General features: G+C 35.0%; 1 protein-coding gene across 4 annotated transcripts in view; it reads right to left on the minus strand.

Moving 5' to 3' along the window:
* The window catches only part of LOC105473361 (thyrotropin releasing hormone degrading enzyme), a 428124-nt gene that overhangs the window by 169338 nt on the left and 235081 nt on the right, over positions 1-23705 (minus strand). For all 4 annotated transcript variants that reach the window (XM_011727150.3, XM_011727148.3, XM_011727149.3 and 1 more), the window contains exon 6: positions 20616-20753. In XM_011727150.3, coding sequence (XP_011725452.1) covers positions 20616-20753 — 138 coding nt within the window. The remainder of the gene's footprint in view (positions 1-20615; positions 20754-23705) is intronic.

Raw genomic sequence — 23705 nt, forward strand, 5'->3', positions numbered from 1 at the left:
AGGACAGGCACTTTTGGTTAATCCTTTTGTTGCCAGAGAAAATTTGTTTGCAGGATATGAAGAAATGATTTGATAGTATTTGAGAAAATATCTTTGCATATTTATTTTTAAATGATAATTTTGAATTATGACTTGTCATCAACAAAACATTTAGAAAGTACAGTCATCCCAACAACATAAAATATCAATTATGAGCTTAATAACCAAGCCCAAAGAAGTTGGAGTCTTGAGGTAATATTTCTAAATCTTCTACCAAAAGCTGACAAAAAGTAAGCAATTGTTACTGTGTGAGTTGCTAAGAAAAAGGACTTTAGCAATAAATTATCTGAAAAATGTGTAAAGAAATCAATCCAGTCAAACAACAGTAGAATACATGTATTTGCTCCCAAGTATCCTGAAACTGTTCAGAATGGACATGATATTGGGATATAAAATATCATGTAGAAAAAACATTATATTGAACATGATTTGCAATAACTATGTACTGAAAAAATATATACGTAAAAATGTCAGAGGACAGCAGAGAAAATCCATAGATTAAAAAAATAAGTTTTAAAAACTAGATATAATTTTTTTCTGGAAAAATGGGGGCCAAACACTTAATAATTATTTTCAAATGTGCAAAAGTTTTATATATAGTAGATGTGGTCAGGTGATTAACTCCACTGGGAGTTAAATAACAACCATAGGGTAAAAAAATGACTGAAACAGAAATACTAAAGGCAGAAAGTGTTCCTTAAACCATGAAAGCCTTACTATTTGGCATTAATCACTAATGGTACACCTAGATTGTTTTTCAAAAGGTAGCCTGAATAAACTATATTTTCTTTTTGTGTTAAAAATTTAAGTATTGACCTGCAAGCAAGTAGAAAAACTTTCTCTGTAAAGACTTTCCACAATCAAACAGCTGCTCCCAAACTGTTTCCTACCATAGTTCACTGATACTGGAAAGAAGGGAATGGCCGAAAAATCACCAACTTTCTCTCTCTCTCTCTCTCTCTCTCTCTCTTTCTCACACACACACACACCACACACAAAATATGAGCAGTCTAGTATGGTATTTCAAGGCTCCTTGTGATGATAAATGATAAAGGCAAACAAATTTGAGTATAAATTTCAATCATGTCATCCTAAGGTATACCAGGCATAATCTTTTAATTTTATTTTTAATTAGATTATTAATCTAATTACTATTAAATATCTCATCATACTACATTATTTATTTTTAAAAGACTTGATATTTTTAGAAATGATAAACCTTGGGGAAAAAAATTAAAACTGGGTTTTGACTTCAAAATAGAATATTTCTAAATTTTTAAAAAAATGCAAATATCTAAAGCACAAAGTCATTTTATTCTTATTTTAAAAGGAGATTCTAGCTTTTCAAAACCATTTTTCCTAAACCATGAATATGTTCAAGTGACTTTTAAAAATACCATTAAATTGAAGTAAATAAGAGTACAGATTTGTTCACAGGGTAATTTGCGTAAACATCTACAGTTTGTTTATGTAATTCAGAAACTCCAGATTCAAATATGTCTTAGTATAAGTTTTGTCTTGGATGGATAAATGCATCAGTGAGAACAGGTGTTAAAAGATTCCATGGAAAATTAAGGAAATTTAAGTCAAGGACATTGAGTCTTGGAGGTCAGTTCTCTGGAATTTTAGGCATACTGTCCATATGAAAAAGATTCGCTAGACATAACCATAAATAACTGTGCCCTTCATGTGTGCTCAGGATTGTCTGTTTTCCTTGAAAACCAGGATACATAAGCTGCTTACTCTTTCAGACAAAGTGTTGTGGGGCCTCCTCTTATAGTAGAAGCTTTATTTAGCAGTTGTGGTGAACGTCTCTTGTGTTCTGACACAACAGACAAGGACAAAAGCATAGTATACTTTTTCATTAAGCATTCATATGAGGAAATCTTCAAGGATGGGCTCACATAAGAGGCTGATGAGATTATTTACACAGATGGGCCATCACTGAGTTCAAGAACAATATGGAATAAAGCCATGCTTCTCAAACTCCACTGTGCTATAAAACTAAATTTACCATCCTGCTAGATCCATAATAAATAAAATATGTATTACAAGTGAATACCAGCATAACTGATGTTTCCATCACACCAATTAATCTGCAAAGGAAATGGACCAATTGAGATCTGCACCTTGTTTCATCACTCATATATATGTAGAGAAGCAAGAAAAAAAAATTCTTGTCTAGGGCATGGGCTTGGTAACTGAATGACACTTTGTAATCTTCATTGTTGAATTCACTCATACATGATATGACCGATTTTCTGGAAGCTAAGAAAATCATTTTACTCTACCAATATTTGCAGGATAAGGGAAATAATTGCTTGAGTAAGGTTTTCTCTCTCTCCCTTTCTGCTATTCTGACTTCAGGGAGAGTTTACGGAGAGGATGAAATGTCCTGATTAAAGTTTCATCAAACCACCTTCAGCTGTTCCAAAAAAAAAAAAAAGAAGGAAAGAAAAGAAATTAGCCTCTTCATGTATATCACCATGAAATAGATGATTTCTTTCTTTGCTTTTCTTCCAAAAAGGCAGAAGTCACAACTCCAGTGTGGATGCTGTGCATAGCAGAGGATAATGGAGAGCAGGTTAGTATTGAGGACTTGATAAAATCTAGAAGTCCATCAATGAGGTAAATAATCATCACCATCTCAGCTTGTAAAACAGGACAGCTTTCGCTTCCAGTTTTTGCTTTTTGTTTTCAGAGTGGCAAAGCACAGATGTATTCTGTCCCTGGAGAATTTCAAAACTCAAAAACATAGTCCAGGGAACTAAAACAAGCCATTTATCACAAAGCAAACTCTTCTGACAGTGGTGTATCATGAGCAGAATCAGCCCAAGTTTTTATGTCAAGACAAGCAAATACAGTCTTATTAGAGTGTATTCGGCAAGCCCATGTAAGAAATTCATTGTTTAAGGCTTTCATTGAAGGTGGAGTTTTGTGTAATGCCATTAAGTTAAATCAAGGAAATCTGAAGTTTCAATATCTGAGTTAAAGGTAAGAAAATAATTTTTATAAAATATATTGTAGAACTGGCATTCCACAAATTACATTTTGGGCAGCACCACCTTTATAAAATAAAACTTCCCAAGATATATACGTAAAAATAAACAATGCCCTTTACCCTAGGAACCTATAAGTAAGCATTTAACACTCTCTAAGCAAATATCCACATCACAGGTCCAGTTATGGCCTCTCCAAACTTTAGCTTTTTGTATGTGGTAGCAAGTTTCTGCTTCTAGCTTTCTTCCATTCTTTTTCCATTAACCAAAAGAAGAAATATTGACAGTTGCTACTAACAGGAGCCTAGAAGAAATAAACACCCTAATATGAGATGATCTAGCACCTTTTCATTTTAAAACAATTAAAGGTAACTTAACATTCTTATGATTTAATATAGAGCAAATGTAAGAAAGAAAAAAAAAAAGCAAGTTACTCTTAGGTCCTTGTTCCTCAGGAAAAAGAAACAGTGTTTTATTTCACTTGTGGCAAGTTTCTCATGTAATCCACTGGCAACATCGTGGCTTCTGCCTACAACAGGGTCACTGATAAGAGACATTAAAAAAAGGTGATAAAAAACATTTGGTCCCAAAGCTATAAAAATGTTTTCTCAAGCAGAAGTGGAAAACAGTGAAAGATTTAGCTCTTAAAGTAAACAAAAGTGGAATTAGGAACAAAACTGCCATAAAGGGGCAGATCAATGGTCTGTCAGACTGTGAGCTGACAAAAGCATCAGGGGATGTGGAGAGGCGGGTATGTTCATTGCTCTCCATGACCTTCATCTCAGAGGTGAGGGGCGTGCTCTGCATGTTCCTAACTTCTCCCTCGGGTTTGTATAAAGCATCACAGGACACCAGAAATAGGGATTATCACTTGGTGCTTGAGGAAAGTAATTTAGAGCAAACTAAAGAAGCTTTATTCTCCAGTATTTTTCAGAAGAGATGTGACTAGTTCAAACTAAACTCTTTAAAAAGTTAAGAGGAACATTTATTAATAAAGTATGATATTGCTTCATAGTATAGAGTCATGTTTCTCTTTTCATGCTAGATGTTTAACAATTTAAAAATTATCAAAACCCAATGCTGTTAGTAATCTGAAGCAACCAGAGATTCAATTTGAAAGACTACCTTAAAGCTTCTGTGGGCTTGGAGAGTAGGATTAATCACTGTTAAATTCATTCTAAATCCTGAACTATAAGTATTAGTTTTTGCTCACTATCTGTAAGTCACTGCACTAGGGGATAACTAGGATGTTTCTAAAACTTTAATTCTAAAAGGACTAATTATACAGATATATGTAAATAATTACAAAATACAATAACTCGACTGAAAAATAAATGAATGTTTCTTCATGTTTTATGGGTAAGGTGCTCTATAAACATAAAAAGAAATCAAAGGGTGAGCAGTCTGGTGTAGGTGACTAAGAGCACAGATAGAATGGCCAGTGTTTGAATCCTGACTCCACCATTTACTAACTGCAATGTTGGGTAAGTTATCTGTAAACTTACTGTATTTTACAGATACAGTGTCCTCATCTGTAAAATGGAGATGGAAAGAGTATTAATATAGCATGTGATTGCTGTAAGAATTAAATGACTTAATATATGTAAAAAAATATATACAAAAATGTCTGGTACATAGTATTATATTCATGTTAACTGAGGTTATTATTTCATACATAACCATCTCAAAACCTGATAACTTTTCCCTAACCCTACCATCACACTCATTTCAAACTGGAAAAACATTTTTAGGCATTAGACAGCACTTAAAACTCTTGCTTTTACTCTTAACGAATGTGACTACTGAAATAGTTTCAACAGCTCCAATTTAGTAGCAAGGTTCCTGCTGTGACAGATCCCCTTCCAGAAGGAAAATGATGTGGCAATAAATGTTTGCACATTTCATCTTAAAATTGTGGAGCTGGAAAACAGTTTGGGGACTATGTAAGCAAAACACAGACATTCAGCTGCTTGGTCATTGCTTTACTTGGGCTTATAGTACTTACCAGGGGAACACATACCAAAAATTCTCTACTTTAAGCTAGATATTTTGATGGCACCGAGTTAACTGCATCCTATTGTAAAATGACAGCAGAGAGGCAGCACACAACTAAACGGCACAAGTTGGCTTGCCTGGACGTGCTCTACTCTGTAGAAGCCAAACCATGTTTGTCAGAATCGCTGCGACTCACACTCTCCCCTCTACATTATGCTCATCTCCACTCAGGGTCTCTGAGCTCCGAGATAGCCTTGGCATAGCATTTTTCTGAGGTCCTTATGCTGTTCGCTGAAATGCAGAGGGTAATTCAGAAAGTACTAAATAGGGTAAAATAGGGATTGGTGAGAAGGGAGGCAATGCAAATTAAAGTATCTCATCAAGATAGACTCTTTGGGAACTATGAAATCATGAGACTGGTTTTGTAGGAAAGAATGAAACTGTATCTGAAAATTATTTCCAAAGAGGGAAGAAATAAATGGTCAGATGAAAGGAAAAATTATTTGGATACATGTATAGTATTCTCTACTGTGAAAATCAATACCTATTTGACTATGTAATCAGGCAATCACACAACAGGGTAGAATTTGGATTTGGGAAGGTTGGGTTGAAATCTTGGTTCTGCTACTCATGAGCTATTATGAGTCTGGGCCAAATAACTAAACTATCTTTCAGCTTAATCTAAAGTTTAAATTGTATGATATCTGGTAAAACTCTGGGAGCATAGCAAACACTCAATAAATAACAGTTAATGTGAAAAAAAGTACAATTTTAAAAGTTAATATCAGTTTTATCTCATTCAAGTTTTTAATATGGTAATAAAAGAGAATAAAGATGATAAAATTGGGCTATGTTGATGGGTGAACCTTATTACTTTAAGACTTAGATCAAACTCAGAGCTCTGGTTCTAAAAATGATATTACTGTTTCAGGCAAAAATTTTCTGATGTTAAGAAGCTATAATTCGATAAAGAAACAAAAGATTGAAAAAGTAAGGGAAGTTAAGGCTTGAATCCATGTGTTACAAATTCTCACTGCCTTTTCTATACATCTTTATGTCTCCTGCAGAGCTCTTGAATACATAGTATCTTCACTACTATCATTTAGTTTATAATTCTCTCTTTAGCTTTTTTAAATCTGTGATGAAGTCGTCTGTCATATTTACTATATTCTTAAATGAAGTTATTGCATTTTCATTTCGAAGAATTCTCACTAGTTGTTCTTTATATATGCTTACATTTTGCTTATAATGTCTCTTTTTATTTCCTCAAATTTATTAATATACTATTTTATGCTCTAAGTCATGTATCTAATGTCTCAGTCATATGCACAAATGATTCTTCTCTTAATTGTTTCTGCTGTCTCATATTCATGGAAACCTGTTTCTTTGTGTGACTGGTGATTTTTGACTGTAAATTTTTTTTTCCTTGAGATTTGTCTGTGGAAATCTTTTGAGATGAGATATGAAGGTGGGCTTTTCTAGAAAGGATATGTTTTAGTGTCTGTCTGGTGTCTGGGGACACCTTCTAGTCCAGGACCAGCCATTTTAAATTAAATCCTGGCCTGAGGTTCACAGTGTACCAAGATGGTTTTCGTCTGAGATCTGATGCCAGTCAAAGGTTGCTTGTAGTTGCAAATTTTCAGGAGAAATTTTCTTTCCCGTTTTACTTGCTGCCAAAGTTTGGAACAGGTAATTTCTTTGTAGTCCCCTGAGGATGGGGATAGGTTTATTTCTAGTTCATCTGTGTGCTAAGGTGTAACTCTTTAAGGTCCTAGCTTTATGGGAGGCCTCCCATTAAACTTCTCACCTTCGGCTTTGTCTTCTTTTCATTTCTCTGTGAAACCTTAAAAATGGTGCTTAAATTCTCCTTCTTGGGAAAATGCCTTTAAGACAAAAGCCAGATTTTATACTTTTTTAAAAAACTCTGTGTCTTCAAGGTAACAGTATGTTGCATGAAATCACAGTTAAACCTCCTAATACTGATTCAAAATTAACTCAGAAAAAGCTGAAAGACATTCTATTTTTAAAAGCACAAAAATCAACGACTTGATTTTGGTCCTCCTAGGAAATATGCAATAGCATGAATGACAATGAATATAGACAACATGTAGTCTCTAGATAATTTTCTCAGTATGTCATCAAATGGTCCTTAGCTCCCCACGAAAGAATCCATAAAAATATCTGTGAGAGTATGTCCAAAGAAACAATTTCATCATTTCCAAGGAAATAACATATTTACCTGAGAAAATAAGACTTGGGATAAAGAGAAAAGGCATCTTTGTTGTTTGACTAGGATTGTATCTGCCTCATGGAGCAACATAGTTTGACCTGTTTGAAGCTGAAATTCTGATTGAGGTTTATATATGTCTTCAATTAATTAAGCCCTGAACTCTTAAATACTTCAAAAATACAATTTTTATAATGAAACAAGATAATATTTAGATCCACATGAAAAGGAAATAGTATAAAAGGTGACCTCAATGGTAAAAACAACTGTGTACTAATGCTTCTGAACATCATGTATAACATTGCTAACTGTATAGGGCTTTTGAAGATGTTTATATTTCATTAACATACCATGTGTGGTTGATTAAACATTGGTGTGTGGTTATGTTGATTAAAAATCATTCCTCAAATGCCAAAACACAACTCATTCACAATTATTCCACAGGAAAAATCAATTCAGTTCAACCGCTTTCAATATTGTTAGATACACAAACACTACTTACATTCTAAATATGTTTATTCTGAATTTTCTCCAAGTGTTCTTTCTGTAAATAGGAAGTATTATCTCTATTCTCCTTTTCCTTCCTGTATACTTTTCATTTATCAAAATGTCAATCCTTGATTCTAGTTGCCTTGCTTATTTATCCTTTACATCTTAATTTATTCCTTTCTAAGTACTATAGAATTCTGTCATTCTGAAAAGTCTATAAAAATCTATATTACCATTTATATTATATGTTATATAATATGTTATAATATTACATATTACCATTTATACTAACTTAAATGCTAACTTTTTATTTTTCAATATGACTACTGATGAAGTCTAGCATAAGTAAACCCACTGCAAAAGTCATTAGAACTAAGCTTTTTGCATAAGCAGAAGACAAGAACAACTGTAGCTGTAGAAGTATTTCTGAAAGCCGTGAAAGCATAACCTCACTACAGCCAAGTTTTGCTAGCTAAGGGTTACATGGTTCTGGCCCTTAAGCTTCTCATATCATGAGATCACCACTTTGGCTCTCACAAAGCCTGCATAAGAAAGCAGAAGAATAGAGTCAAAACCAACATTGCACTTTGTTAAGCTTTCCATCAAAGTAAAAAAGACAGAAACTGTGTGCAACAGAGGAATTCAAAAGTAGTTATCTAAACCATTAGTTAACAATAATACAGTGTGACACAAAGAGGGACAGGAGAAGATAACAAGAATCATTTGAATAGGATTAATCTATTCCTTACTCTATTCAGCAATCTGCTACCTATTTTTATTAAATACAGACTTTTTCTTTCCGTCTCATCAAGTAAATGCCAAACCAGAGATGGACATCTAATGGGGAGAGGTGCAAGTGTCTGGAACGAAAATAAGCTGTATTAAGTGTTAAGGTTTGCACAGGAAAAAATAAAAAGAAACCATTAAATGATGATGAACCAGTCAAATATGTGTGCAAAGGAAAACTTGCCTCCATCAGCAAAATGCACAAATTAATAATTTACCAGTAAGTGGTAAAGGCATTTATCACAAAACATCAATGAAAGTATCTCCTCCCACATGTACATTTTCTTTATGAAGGCAAATAGGAATTTTCTTTACAGAATGTCTTAATATTGCTGCTGGTCCAGTATAACATTGATTTAGCTTCAAAAGCAAAGTCTGGTAACAAAGAAAAAGAATAACAAAAATATGTTATATCTAGAAATTATTGTGATGATGTTTAATAGGTATCAGTAGACCATTCAGTGATAGATGGGAATTAGTTTTACATTTTTTCTGTTTACCTAAGAAGCTAGTAGTTCTTTTTTTAACCACTCACACTTCTATATTTAAAACAAAAAGAAATTTAATGACACACACATAAATATGCAAATAAAAAATTAATTTCTGATATGCCATAAATTTTATATTATCTGACTATTATGTAACGTGAAGTTAATATCCAGGAGGAATTTTTTCAGTAGTTCTTCAATTTAATTCGTTAATTTGGGAGCACATTTTAAATTTCATTTTTAAAGAATATCAAAGAATGAAGATTTCACAAGCCTAAGTAGTTCATATTAAAATGTTTAATTGCCTTTTATGTCAAGAAGTTCTTTCTTATATTAACTGAAATTTCTTCCTGTAATTTAAATCCATCTATCTTACTCTGACCTTGATGTTGACAGAGAAGTGGTGAGCAGCCTTCCCATAATGACCATTCACATATTAGAGCCAATTGTTAAGTCACCTCTTAGCCCTCTATCCTCCAGGGTGGACATATGTAAGTTCTTTAGCCTTTTCTATAGGCTTTATCTCCAAATGTTCCAACATCAATCTCTCTTCCTCCCTTCTTTTTCTGGCTTTTTCTCCTTTGCCTAATTTTTTCAGTCCCAAGTTTGTTCACATTTTCCTTATGAGATGATCATAATCAGTGCTTATACTTCTCAGATTTTATAACCTTTATTTTTGATATGCATGCCAGTATGTTACTTATTTTTAAATAAGACTTTTTTTTCATTCATGGAATGAAAACTCAAATCATATTTTCTATTGAAACAATGGCACAATAGACAAGAATCCTGGTAGAGTGAAAAGCATATGAGTTAGAAACAATAAGATGTGAATCCTAGGTCTGACGTTTAGGAGCTGGAGCACATCATTAAACTTTCTAGGCCTCTATTTACTGTTATGTAAATTGAAGATAATAATATATACCTTATATTGTACAAGTGTGGGAGATTAAATAAGTGGATGTTCAGTGACAAAAAACAGCTGATACTATTATTGCCTATTATTGCCATCATATAGAACACTAAAAGCCTATTGTCCAACCATTTTACAGAAATGACCACAAGTGTTATATTTAACCAATACATGTAATATACCAGATACTGTAGGACATCTAAAGAGTATCACAAAATAGTGATCTATTACATTCATTTGTTAGTATATATGTAATTGATTCACTGTGAGTAGGGAAAGCAAAGTCTAAGAAGGACCTGTTTAAAAAAATAAGAGCCAGGAAGACTTGCAGAACAGGAGGCTAATTGTGCCTGAGGCAGGAGAGGGAACAGACAGCAGGAGAGTAGCTGAGCTCACAGAAGGGGGTCCCATGAGGTCCAGGGCTGAGGGGTCAGGCCACATGTGATGAAACCCATTAGAAAACTAAATGACTGGGTAATACAATCTTTCTTTCCCCTCTGGAATTCATATGGAATTACCTTGGAAATTCCTTAATCCTATTTCAAGAGCCAATTCTTTTTCCTAATTCCTATAAACAGATGGGATCTTTCCCTCTGAAACACCAGAATGTTTTGTTTATATTGTTTTTCTGACATTTACTTTAATTTAACTCAACAAATACTTATCAGAGTGCTTTCTGCACACAGGCAGTATAATAGGTACTGGAGATACATTAGTGATAAACCTAGACATAGATCTCTGCCTTTATGAAGCTCACATTCAATGGGGGAAAGTGGAAAGCCAAACAATATAGTAAATATAACAAACAAAATAGTAAATATAGGATCAGAATAACAAAAATGAGTGGGGAAAAAGAGTGAAGGTTTCAGTTCCAATTTTAAATGGGAGGTCTTCTTGAGAAGGTGACATTTAAGCAAAGGTTTCAAGGAGAGCAAGCTGGGACAATGACACTATGTGGAGTAACATTTTTCATACAAAGAGAAAGACCAATTCAAAGGCCCTCATGTGGGAGGGAGTTTGGTAGAGCTCAGGGGAAACAAGGGAGCTGGTAGAACAGTAGCACCATTAGTGAGGGGAGAGTAATAAGAGAATAATTCAGATAGATAAGAGATAAAATAAGAGTCAGGGCTCCATAAGTCACTGGGGAGAATAGAATGAGTAGAGATCAGGAAGGGATTCGTGGGTCACTATGAAGACTGTGTCTTTTATTATTATTTTGTCCAGGGAGGGTCATTATGGAATTTCCAGCAAAGAACTGGCACAATATGACACAGGCTTTATAAATATCACTCTGAATGCTTGGTAAAGATAGGCTGTAGGAGAACAGGATTAAAAGCAGAGAGACGTTGCAGAAAATGATTCTGGCAAAATGGTGCTGATTTAGACTGGGGTGGTATATTAGTCCATTCTCACATTGCTATAAAGAACTACCTGAGACTGGGTAATTTATAAAATTTAAAGAAAAGAGGTTTAATTGGCTCACAGTTCCATAGGAAGTACGGGAAGGATGGCTTTAGAGGCCTCAGGAAACTTACAATCATAACGGAAGACAAAGAGGAAGGAGGCACATCTTACACGTCTGAAGCAGAAGGAAGAAAAGAGCGGGGGAGGTGCTACACACATTTAAATAGCCAGATCTCATGAGAACTCATTCACTATCATGAGAGCCACAAGGGGGAAATCCACCCCCATGATTCAATCACTGCCCACCAGGCCCTCCTCCAACACTGGAGATTGCAGTTCAAAATGCGATTTCATGTCCTTCTCCCATTGCAAAATACAATCATGTTTTCCCAGCCATCCTCTAAAGTCTTAACTCATTCCAGCATTAAACAAAGTCTCATCTGAGAAAAGGCAAACCTCTTCCAACTATAAGCCTATAAAATCAAAACAAGTTAGTTACTTCCAAGATATAATGGGGATACGGGCATTGGGTAAATACTCCCATTCCAAAAGCATTTGGAAATTGGTTGAAACAAAGGGACTACAGGCCCCATGTAAGTCTGAAACCCAGCAGGGCAGTGATTACATCTTAAAGCTCCAGAATATCCTCCTTTGACTCCATGTCTTACATCCAGGTGACACTAATCCAAGGGTTGGGCTCCCAAGGCCTTAGGCAGCTCTGCCCCTGTAGCTTTGCAGGGCTCAGTTCCCATGGCTGTGCTCAAGGTCTGGCATTGAGTGTTTGTGGCTTTCTAGGGACACGTTGCAAGCTGTTAGTGGATCTATAATTCTAGGGTCTGGAGGATGGTGGCCCTCTTCCCACAGTCCCACTTGGCAGTATCCCAGAGGGGATTCTGTGTGGGGACTCTAACCCCACATTTCCCCTCCACACTGCCCTAGTAGAGAGTCTCCATGAGGGCTCTCCCCTGCAGTAGATTTCCACCTGGACACCCAGGCATTTCCACACATTCTCTGAAATCTAGGGTAGGCTCCCAAGCCTCAACTCTTGTCCTCTTTGCACCCACAGGCTTAACACCACATGGAAGTCACCAAGGGTCATGGCTTACACCCTCTGAAGCTATAACCCAAGCTATACCTTGGCCCCTTTTAGCCACAGCTAGAGCTAGGGCAGCCACAATACAGGGTGTCATGTCCCAAGGCTACACAGAGCAGCAGGGATATGGGCCTGGCCCATGAAACCATGCTTCCCTCCTAGGTCTCCAGGCCTATGATGGGAGGACCTGCTACAAAGATCTCTAAAATGCCTTCAAGGCATTTTTCCCATTGTCTTGGCTATTGACATTCAGCTCTTCTTATGCACATTTCTGCAACCCACTTGAATTCCTCCCCAGAAAATAGGTTTTTCTTTTCTATCACATGGCCAGGATATGAATTTTCCAAATTTTTACACTCTGCTTCCCTTTCAAATTTAAGTTCCAGTTTCAGACAGTTTCAGATCACCTCTTTGCTCACACATATGAGTATACACTGTTAGAAACAGCCAGGCTACATCTTGAAGGCCTTGTTGCTTGGAAATTTCTTCCGCCGGACACCATAAACCAGCACACTCAAGTTCAAAGTTCCCAATCAGTTCCTCATCTCCATCTGAGACTTCATCAGCCTGACCATCTCTGTTCATACCAATATCAGCATTTTGGTCAAAATCATTCAAAAAGTCTCTAGGAAGTTCCAAACTTTCCCATATCTTCCTGTCTTCTTCTGAGCCCTCCAAACTGTTTCAACCTCTGCCCATTATCCAGTTCCAAAGTCACTTCCATATTTTCAGGTATATTTATAGCAATGCCCCACTCTTGGTACCAATTTTCTGTATTAGTTCTCACATTGCTATAAAGAACTACCTGAGACTGTGTAGTTTATAAAGAAAAGAGGTTTAATTGGCTCGCAGTTTTGCAGGCTGTATAGGAAGCACGGGTTGAGAGGCCTCAGGAAACTTACAATCATGGTGGAAGGCAAAGAGGAAAGAGGCATATCTTACAAGGCTTGAGCAAGAGGAAGAAGAGAGTAGCAAGAGGAAGAGAGAGAGCAACAGAAAGTAGACAGTGGCAAGAGGAAGAAGAGAGTAGAATATCTTGTCTCTGCATGACAGGATCAAGGGTGGCCTGGGAGCTTGGAGTTGCCATCCACTGAGATGGTCCATATCATAATTTGCCTTGAAATATATTTATTTGTGAAAGACTTTGTAGATAAGAGCTCAGGATTCAAACTTAGATATATCTGTCATCAAATCCTGAAATGTTTATTTGCTTAATATCTGATGCTGTGGTAATCACTTAAGTACCTAAGTGTAAGTTTCCTCATCAGTAAAATGAGTTAAAAATGCCTGCATGCCAAGTTTTCTGTCAGGAGTAAATGGGATAATACATGCAAAGCATTTCACAAAATACATTGTACATAGTAAGTGATCATTAAATGATAGATATGCTTTAGTAGTACTCATAGTACAATTACTATTATTATTTCATGTGTTTTATGTCTTCTATTGGGTTGCATTCTTTTCTTGCTCTTTTTGTTGTTGTTGTTTGTTTGTTTTAGTTTGTTTTTTGACATAGGATTTTGCTCTCTTATCCAGGCTGGAGTGCAGAACTATCATAGCTCACTGTAGCCTCTAACTCCCAGACCCAAGCATTCCTCCTCCCTCAACATTCTGAATAGCTGGAACTAGAGACATGCACCATGATGCCTAGCTAATTTTTAAAAATTTTTTAAATGTTTTGTAGAGATAGGGTCTCACTATGTTCACCAGACTTGTGTTGAACTCCTGGGCTTAAGCAGTGCTCCCATCTCAGCCTCTCAAGGTGCTGAGATTACAGGCATGAGCGACCATGCCCGGCAGGGTTGCGTTCTTGAAGAAAGGCATCATCTATTTTTTCTTCCCCCTTGCAGAAATAAGGCATACTGTGTGCAGCATTAATAGTGCTCTCTCTGCGCATTAATCATCACCTGACTGGCATGATTTTGTGGATGAGGAGCCTGGTATTACAAGGGATGATAGATGCAAATGGATGATTGGCCTTTCCTATTCATTTCTAAAGATGACAGAAATTTCACATGTTGACTTCTGTTGGTCAAAGGGTTTTCAAATTTAAGGTGTGGAATATATTAGCAAAGCACAGCAAGTTAGATTTCTACCACCATCACTTTTTAAAAAATTTGTGTCCCCAGTGTTCCTTTGAAGATTTTTTCACTTGCTAATTCTCTTACCTTTTATTTTATGTAATTTTGTTTGGTGTACAAATATACTAACCATGACATAAGAATTGCTGGAAAAGTGTTCTTGTTTGTAAAGGATCTCTTTAAAATTGAAGTCATTTTGAACTCTGTTCTTCTCTTCCAAGCTTATAGCAACCCTCTCCACCTTGGCATCATATGTAAATTTAATGAGCATTCACTCACTTTCATCATCTAGGTCATTGGGTCATTGATTCTTGTTTACTTTGTGCTTCTAGAACAAAGAGATTGTCTCAATCCACCTATTCCAGTCCTTCGTCTATGGACAGTATTTTCCTGCTTCCGTTACACTTCAAGAATAAAAGCATTTTCAATCTACTATTAAAATGGGAAACTTGTTATTTCACCAGACCTAATTTTTTGAAATAGTGTAGTTTTCACGTTTTTCTCTTCCCATTCTTAAAAATGCTTGCAATTTTAGGAGTTTTTCATTTGTTTAATAATAGTCTTGGGACTATCCATATGGAACATTACCCAGTATTTCTTCAAAGGCAGTCAGCTCTTAAATTCAATCCCAAATTAGTAGCTGGCCTATTGGTTCCTAACCTTTATTTTTTGTATAATCTTCTGTTCTGCTATAATACATTTCTTTATAAAAAGTTATTTAAAGTGTATTGTAATTACTATTCAGGGAGAATAACAAAAAAACAGAACTGGGAATAATTAGAATAATTATTAAGGGAATAATTACAAGAGATGATAAGCTAGCAAAGCACTGATGCAATGAGGGTTTGACTGTTGGCAGAGGTTAATGCTGACTAGTAACAGAGACCTTTAGGGAGAACAACACAGAAGAGCAGTGGCAAGAAATTTTTATTGTGTTACACACAATATTACCAAATATAAGTGATGTATTCTACAACTCCAGTCTCTACAATCTTTCCTGAATTGTCCAGAACTATCAATATCAACTCCATCTCTACATCTACAGGAATATTCTTTTTAGAATGCAATTTTAATTATGTTACTCCTCGGCTTTAAACTCTCCTTGGTTCTGTTTGACCTTTTGGATAAAATACAAATTTCTGTCTGGGAACAGTGGCTCATGCCTGTAATCCCAGCACTTTGGGAGGCTGAGGCAGATGGATCATGAGGTCAGGAGTTCAAGGCCAGTCTGGCCAATATGGTGAAACCCCATCTCTACTAAAAATACAAAAATTAGCCAGGCGTGGTGACGGGAACCTGTAGTCCCAGCTACTCAGGAGGCTGAGGCAGAAGAATTGCTTGAACCTGGGAGGCAGAGGTTACAGTGAGCTGAGATCACACCACTGCACTCCAGCCTGGTCAACAGAGTGAGACTTTGTCTCAAAATCAATAAATCAATAAATCAATCAATAAATAAAAATTCTTAGTGTGAAAGGAAATGTCTTCCAAGTTCATATCCCACTTATTCTTCCAGTCTGTCTGCTACTCAAAATTCACATTCCGCTATGATTATGTTTAACTCTTTGATGTTCCACTTAATCACCAGTTTTCTTTTCTGAGCTTCCTCTGAAGGATGATTTTCTTGTTTTCTTACAGTTCCCCTCTACTCCCCTATCTCGTGACTGTATCTTGTAGATATTTCTATCATAACTCCTTAGATTCTGAGGTGGCATCCGTTACTTTTTTTCTACTGATCGTTTTCTTTCGGAAATTGTTCCTCCTCTACTTTGAGTGATCCCAGGAGTCCTAACTGCTATGGGACTTTTGTCTCACATCACAGAGGATGAGCTCATGACATTCACTGACCAGTCAGAATACTCCATCCCGGCGGACACAAGGATTGGCCAGTGATAATCTCTTTCCTAATCAAAACAAATCATAGCCCTTTGGGGAAACAGATATAGATTCTATTGTATGGGAGTCAATTTACTCTTTCTCTGAAGTCAGTAGGGACACAAAATTGAGGCCCATAAGAGATGAGTCTTAGTGCATCCTAAGGATCATCCAGAAATTAAGTCAGAGAGAAAGAGAGCCAATAAACTGAAGAAAGGTAGATTTCTGATGATATTGTAAATATCTAACTCAACCATTCTGAAAGTTAATACTACATATCAAATGTACCCATTATTTAGTCAACAAGATTGAATAAATTGCTCAAGATGACTTCAGGTAGGTGTCAACATTTAATATGGAAATATTGCTGGATAGCACTCATATGTTACTGCACTGGTTTATTTATGTTTTCTCTCCTTTGTGTATTACTGATTGTTAGATCTCTTCTACTCAGCACACAGTGCCTAGAACATAAGCACAGGCTTAAATGATCTTGGAATAAATGTTCCAGCCAAGCTTGTTAATCAAATATGAAAATAATTAAGAATACTGGCTCTGGAACCTGATTTTCTGGGAAACATATCCTTGAATTTACCATAACTCAACATATTTATCTTTAAAGTGAGGATGATGATCATAACAACCCCATTAGATGCTTATAAGAATTAAATTATATAAAAAATGTAAAATGTTAGTTTGGTGACTAGTACAGAGTATCCATGTAATAAATGTTAGCAATTATTATTTATGTCTCCAGAATCATCTATATTACCTGTCATACATCCCAGAATGATGTTGTTTAACCTACAAAACCCAACATAGTTTACCTTTGTTCTACTTACAAAGTAATTGGTTATTACCCATTATGCACATACTAGTTTTCTTATAGGAAGAACCTGAGTGAAGCCAAATCAAAGAACAAGGCTAGGAAACTGAATTTACATCAAGGCCTGATGCTGGATTATCAAAATGAAGTCCCTGAAATTTCAGCCTAAATGTTTTAATCCTCCTTTCTCCATATTCACATTTGAAAATTATTTTTCAGATATGCCAGCAGATAACTGGGTCACTATTTTTCTCCACAGTTTTAGATGTTTGATTTGGTACTATGTGAGGGAGTCCACACAATGAAGGCCCATCGAGAAAGCATGATGAACAAGTGGACAGAAAATCAATAAGGATACAGAACACTTGAACAACTCTATCAACCAACCTCACCTAATTGGCATTTATAGAACACTCCAGCTAACACTAGAGGAATACATATTCTTTTGAAGTGGATACAGTACATTTACCAACACATATCAACTTCTGGGTCATAAAATAAACCATAATAAATCTAGGAAGATTCAAGTCATACAGAGTATATTCACTGACCACATTAAATTAAGTAAGAAATGAATAACAGAAAATTTTCTGGAAAAATCTTCTAATATTTGGAATCTAAATAATACACTCTGAATAAGACATGGGGAAATTAACAAATGAAAGGGAGAATTAGCAGGCATTTTAAAGTGAATGAAAATGAAACTTAAACATATCAAAATTTGGGAGATTTCCTAGGTGGTACACTTAAGAAAAAATTTACAGAATAAATGCTTAAAATGGAACAGAAGAAAGGTCTCAAGTTAATGACCTCAGCTTCTACCTTAGGAAATTAGAGAAAAGAAAAATTTAAATTCAAAGTATGTAGAAAAGGGAAATATTGATTAGAGAGGATATTTACAAAATAGAAAACAAGAGAGAAAATCAATTACAACAAAAGATGTTTTTCTGAGATCAATAAAATTTATAAATGTTCAGCTAAACAAATCACAAAAAAAGGAATAATACACAAATTACCAATATCTGGAATGAAAGAGGTTATATGATTAGAGATGCTACAGTTATTAAAGGGATAATAAGGGAATATATCCTGTAAAACTTTATGCCAATAAATTAAACATTTTAGATGAAATGGGCCAAGTCCTTGAGAAAGAAATAAACCACCAATGCTCACATTAAAATAAATAAATAACCTACCACATATTAACAAAATTAAATCATTAGTTAAAAACCTTCCCAGGGAGAAAATTTCAGGTCTCTACTGTTATACTGGTAAATTTTAACAAACATTCAAGAAAGACATAATATAAATTTTATACAAATTCTCCCAGAAAATTGAAAAAGATAATAGTTGCCATTACATGATGCTAGTATTATAGTGACAACAAGGAAGACGTTACAAGAAAGATAATTAGGCACTAATATCCCTCATGAGCACAGGTGCAAAATTTCTAAACATGTTTTTAGCAAATTGAATCCGACAATTTATAAAAAGGATAATATATTATGACTAAATGACATTTGTCTCAGAAATGCAAAGATGGCCTAACATTAAAGAGTTAATCATTATAATTCACCATAATGACAAACTAAAAAACAAAAAATATATAACCATCTTGATAGATGCTGGAGAAAAGCATTGAATTGAGTCAACACTCATTTCTGATTAAAACTTTTAGCAATGTAGAAAGAGCATGCAACATCTTCAACCTGATAAAAGGCATTTATAAATATTTAGAGACATACTAATGGATAAAGACTGAAGGTATTGCTTCTAAAATTAGGAACAGCACAAGGGTTTGCTTCACCACTTCTATTTAATATTGTACCAGATAAATAGGCAAAAATGAACTGTATCCTATGTATAGCAACACAAAAATTAGAAATGAAATTTCAAAATACTACTATTACAATTGCCCGGAAATGTGAAATACTTAGGGATAAATCTGAAAAAAAAATATGAAAAATGTATTCACTAAGAACTACATCATGGACAGAAATAAAGGGGACCTAAAGGAACTGGAGGCATACTGTATTCATGGGTCAGTCAATATTGCTAAGATGTCAACTCTCCCAAATAGTTTTATAAACACAATGCACATTTCTGCAATTCCAGTATAATTTTTGTAGGACTTTACAAACTCATTCTTAAACTCATATGCAAAGGACCAAAGAAACTTAAAAAAAAAAAAAAGAAAAAGAACAAAGTTGGAGGACTAACAGGACCCAACCAAAATATTTTGTGTGTGTGTTAACTACAATAAATGCTTCAGGGAATAACTTCTACCTTCCTAGTTATTTGCATGCTGCTATTCATGGTATCTTTTTACCCCTCACAGAGTATCAAGAATAGTATTCCAGACTGGGCATCAAGGCTCAAACCTGTAATCCCAGCACTTTGGGAGGTCGAGGCTCGTGGATCACTTGAGATCAGGAGTTCAAGACCAGCCTGGCCAACATGGTGAAACCCTGTCTCTACTAAAAATACAGAAATTAGCCAGGTGTAGTGGTACATGCCTGTAGTCCCACGCTGTAGTCCCAGCTACTCAGGAGGCTGAGGCAGGAGAATCACTTGTATCCGGGAGGCAAAGGTTGCAGTGAGCCATGATGGCGCCACTGCACTGCAGCCTGGTGACAAAGCGAGACTCCATCTCAAAAAAAAAAGTACATAGAAATTCCAAAAAATGCAATTTAATCTACACTAAAGATCACAGCAGACTTTGATCCTATTTCAACCATCATTAAGTGACTAGTACGTGTAAAACACGAAGAGGCACATCATCACGTTAAAATTAGAACAACGAAGAGATACAAAGAAAAATCCTAATCCAAGTAACAATGGGAAAAATTCATATTTACCTTATTTTTACATTTAGTCATTAGCTCAAAATTATTCATTGCCAAAGTCTAGTCTTTTTAAAATTTTATTTGTTATGTTTAGTTATTCAGGAAACATGTTTAATTTTCAAAATATCTTTCAAATAGTACATATAAGATGCATGTATCATGTCATTACCTATATCCATTTGTATTGGCCCATCAAAATAAATTAGTATTTAAGGGCATTGGTGAAAATTAATTTGTCACTATATGGGTCAGTTCTTTTATTAATAATAATAAAAACTGACATTTACATAACTTCATTTGTAGAGCAACTTCATATTGATTCTCCAAATATTTATTAATATTTCCAATATTTCTATGCATTATTTGGCAAACATTAATCTCCATTTTGCCAACTTTTAAAGCAAAACCGTAGCTCATGAACCTAGTGACTCTGTTTTGTAACTCACAGTCTATGTCTATCCGCCCAGAAGAAAAGAAAAATATACACATCTAACATGAATTAGTTTAGCTATCTTGGTAGTGAAATATCTAATTGGCACTTTGTTCTTTATTCCCACCTTTTTATATGCGATCCAGTCAAACACCCTGTCAATATCTGTTGCCTGCAGCACTTCCTGTGATACTGGATGGGAACTGACCAAGCCGTCCAGCAGCATCACTTCATGCAGAACATCGGTCAGGAACCTCTGTTTTTCCTGCAATACAGTAGACAGGGCAATATCATAGGTGATTCATAGAGAGAATGTGTATGATGACTTGAACATAATGTATGTCACTTAATTGCTGATGTTGATCAGTCTTCCAAGGCATGACTCAACTCTAAAGTGAACCCAGTAAAAATGCTCCTTAAGTTACTCTAAAACGAAGGTGGTTGACTTAAGCTCAACATGAAACAAAATCAATGGACTACATTGGTCCCTAAGTAGATAAAAACAGTGAACTCTTGTGTTTTAACAGTGGCTAAAGCAAATTTGGACAATGGGCAGGCAATAATAACAATGATAAGATGCAGACTTATTTGTGCATTTTACAGGGTAAACATTATCATTCCAGTCCCAAATGAACTTTTAGGTAAGTTCAATATAAGAAATACTAACCTTCTGTTATTCATACCATGGATTTCTAATACCATTTAAACAGCTCTTTTTTTTTTTCCCTGTCCTTCCCTCCCTTCACTCCCCCTTCACACACTCGCATAAAACACACACACACATTTATTTTCTGAAAAAATTTCAAGAGACCACAACTAGTAATAAAAGGCACTCTTCACATCAAGCTAGAATACTGGTGGATGTATTTGGGGATTCAAAATAGTGGACATAAAGTGGAGACCAATCAGTATTAATAATCCATTACCATGAAGAAATGAAAATAGAAAAATCATGAGATTTCCATTTTCTGCATATTGAGACGTTAGCATTTGCTCTGGTAAAAGCTGATTTGCTATGTTAAAAAATAAACTGTAAAGAAAAAGTACTTCTCTGTTTTGGGTTTTTTTTTTGTTTTGTTTTGTTTTGGAAAGCCCACTTTAAAGAAACAGCTAGGGTTTTGTTAATAGAAATGCTGGCAGCTAGTAGTCTTCTCGGCCTCCTGCCTTCATTGAAAGAGGAGAGTAAGAAAAAAGAAATTGCAAAATATAACAAGGGCTAAATAGCACCTAGATAGTTGTGACCTGAGGAGTATCATTACAGAGATTAACACTCCAATGCTTAAACTGCTCTAGCTAATTCTGAACTCACTCCTGGAGTCTCCTAGTTTTGAGCCCAGCAGATAAACAGCATGTTATTTCTCAGTGAGTTGTAATTTCAAGCTGAGAATACACCAATCCTGGATTTAAAGACATGGAAATGGAGAAAAAATATGCCAAGAAAAGAATTGTTAACTGGACATAAATGTGTGTGGTAATTTAAATTTGGCTTTAAAGAACGATTTTTTTTCAACCTCATTAGCTCTATGATTTAGTATGTTTAATTGATAATGTATTTAATTAGGCATCTGACTACATACTGCAAGGTTTGTTTTCTAATAGATTATGTTTTATAGTCTATGGTCCATATATTTAACTTCTTCAGTCCTCTCTTGCTCTAAGAGCTTCACAGCAATGATCTTTTCTCCATCCAAGAGGATTATATGGTAATGACAAATCATACTTTGAGTCCCTGAGGGCTGCTCCGGATCCTAAGAGGTCACAGATGAGAAGTTCAAACTTAGACTGAATTAAACGACAAATATGACATAAATACTATATTTCTTCTCAAACCAATTTCCTAATTCCAGACAAATTAAAAAGAGTAGAATTAGACTTTATGCTTTAAAATTTTAAGATTAATAACACCAATATTCACATTGTTTATTTAAGTCCACTGAGAAGCAACAATAAGATCTCAGAAAAATAGCATAGTCTTAGAGAATAAGAAAAATTTATGTACCAATTTCAAAAGAAAAAATTTAAGGTTACTTTTAAGCAGATATACAATCTTGTTATTCATTCAATTTTAAAATGTAGATGAAAACTATCTGATATTAGAATTAATGGGAGAAATAATGAAATTATAATTATACTTCAACTTGACCAATGAACACTTTTGTTTATAAGAAATACCAATTAAACGTGTGATTCCATTCTGAAGATAAAATAATATTCAGCCATTTAAACAGCAATTGCCTGCTCTTTTACAAATCATTCAAGCACCTGATCTAAAACAACCAGGTAAAGTGAACTTAAAATGATGCTTTATTTAAATCTTAATTTTAAAAGTTGGTAACAATAAATTCATATTGATCAATATTAAAATTTACTAAACATACCTTGGTTTGCTAGAAATGTAATTTTTAAAATGGTATAAAGAAAAATGGCCATGTAATTTAGAAAATAAAATCTAAATTCCAAAGAGAAAACTTTCCTGTTAAAAGAAATATGAATTATATATTATATTATTGCCTCATGCTTCTGGAGGAAAACAAAAACAAATCTTGCCTACTCAGTAGACTTTCAATAAGCAGTGTTTAAGTTTTGTAGTGCTAAATCATTAGCAAAAGATTCATCTGTCTACCTTGTTGGAGAGAATGATACTGTGTAATTGAAAAAAATTAAAAAGTTTATATGCATAAATGGATTTAGAGAGAGGGGAAACAAAGAAAAAAGCCTGGCAGGAGAACACTCACAAATCCCAGAATAGCTAATACCTTAAATTGAGGAGGAAAAAAGAAAAGTCTAGCCAGAGGCAAACTCAATTTTACAGACTTGCAAAGAGTTTCCAGCAGAGAAGGTGCTAATTTTTTATAAAGACCTGTGTCACTATAAAATAAGAAATGATCTCAGCTTGTCAGCCCTGGCAGGGGCTCTCATCATCATCAAAATCAACAACATCAGCAAGATTAAGTATTGGTTAATTGCCTACTGTTTACCTGAAACTATGAAAGCTTAAAAATAAAGAAATCCTAGCTTTAATGTGAGGTAAGAGATAAAACAGAATATTTGGCCATAGTAAATGAAACACTAGTTTCATCTTACAGGCTGAATGTGCTAAAGGGATTTCGAGAAAAACAATACTGATTTGGTTTGACTCTGTGTCCCCACCCAAATCTCACCTTGGATTATAATAATCTCCACATGTCAAGGGTGGCGCCAGGTGGAGATAATTGAA

Source organism: Macaca nemestrina, chromosome 10 (assembly GCF_043159975.1).
Source record: "Macaca nemestrina isolate mMacNem1 chromosome 10, mMacNem.hap1, whole genome shotgun sequence".
In the NCBI taxonomy this organism is placed as follows: domain Eukaryota; kingdom Metazoa; phylum Chordata; class Mammalia; order Primates; family Cercopithecidae; genus Macaca; species Macaca nemestrina.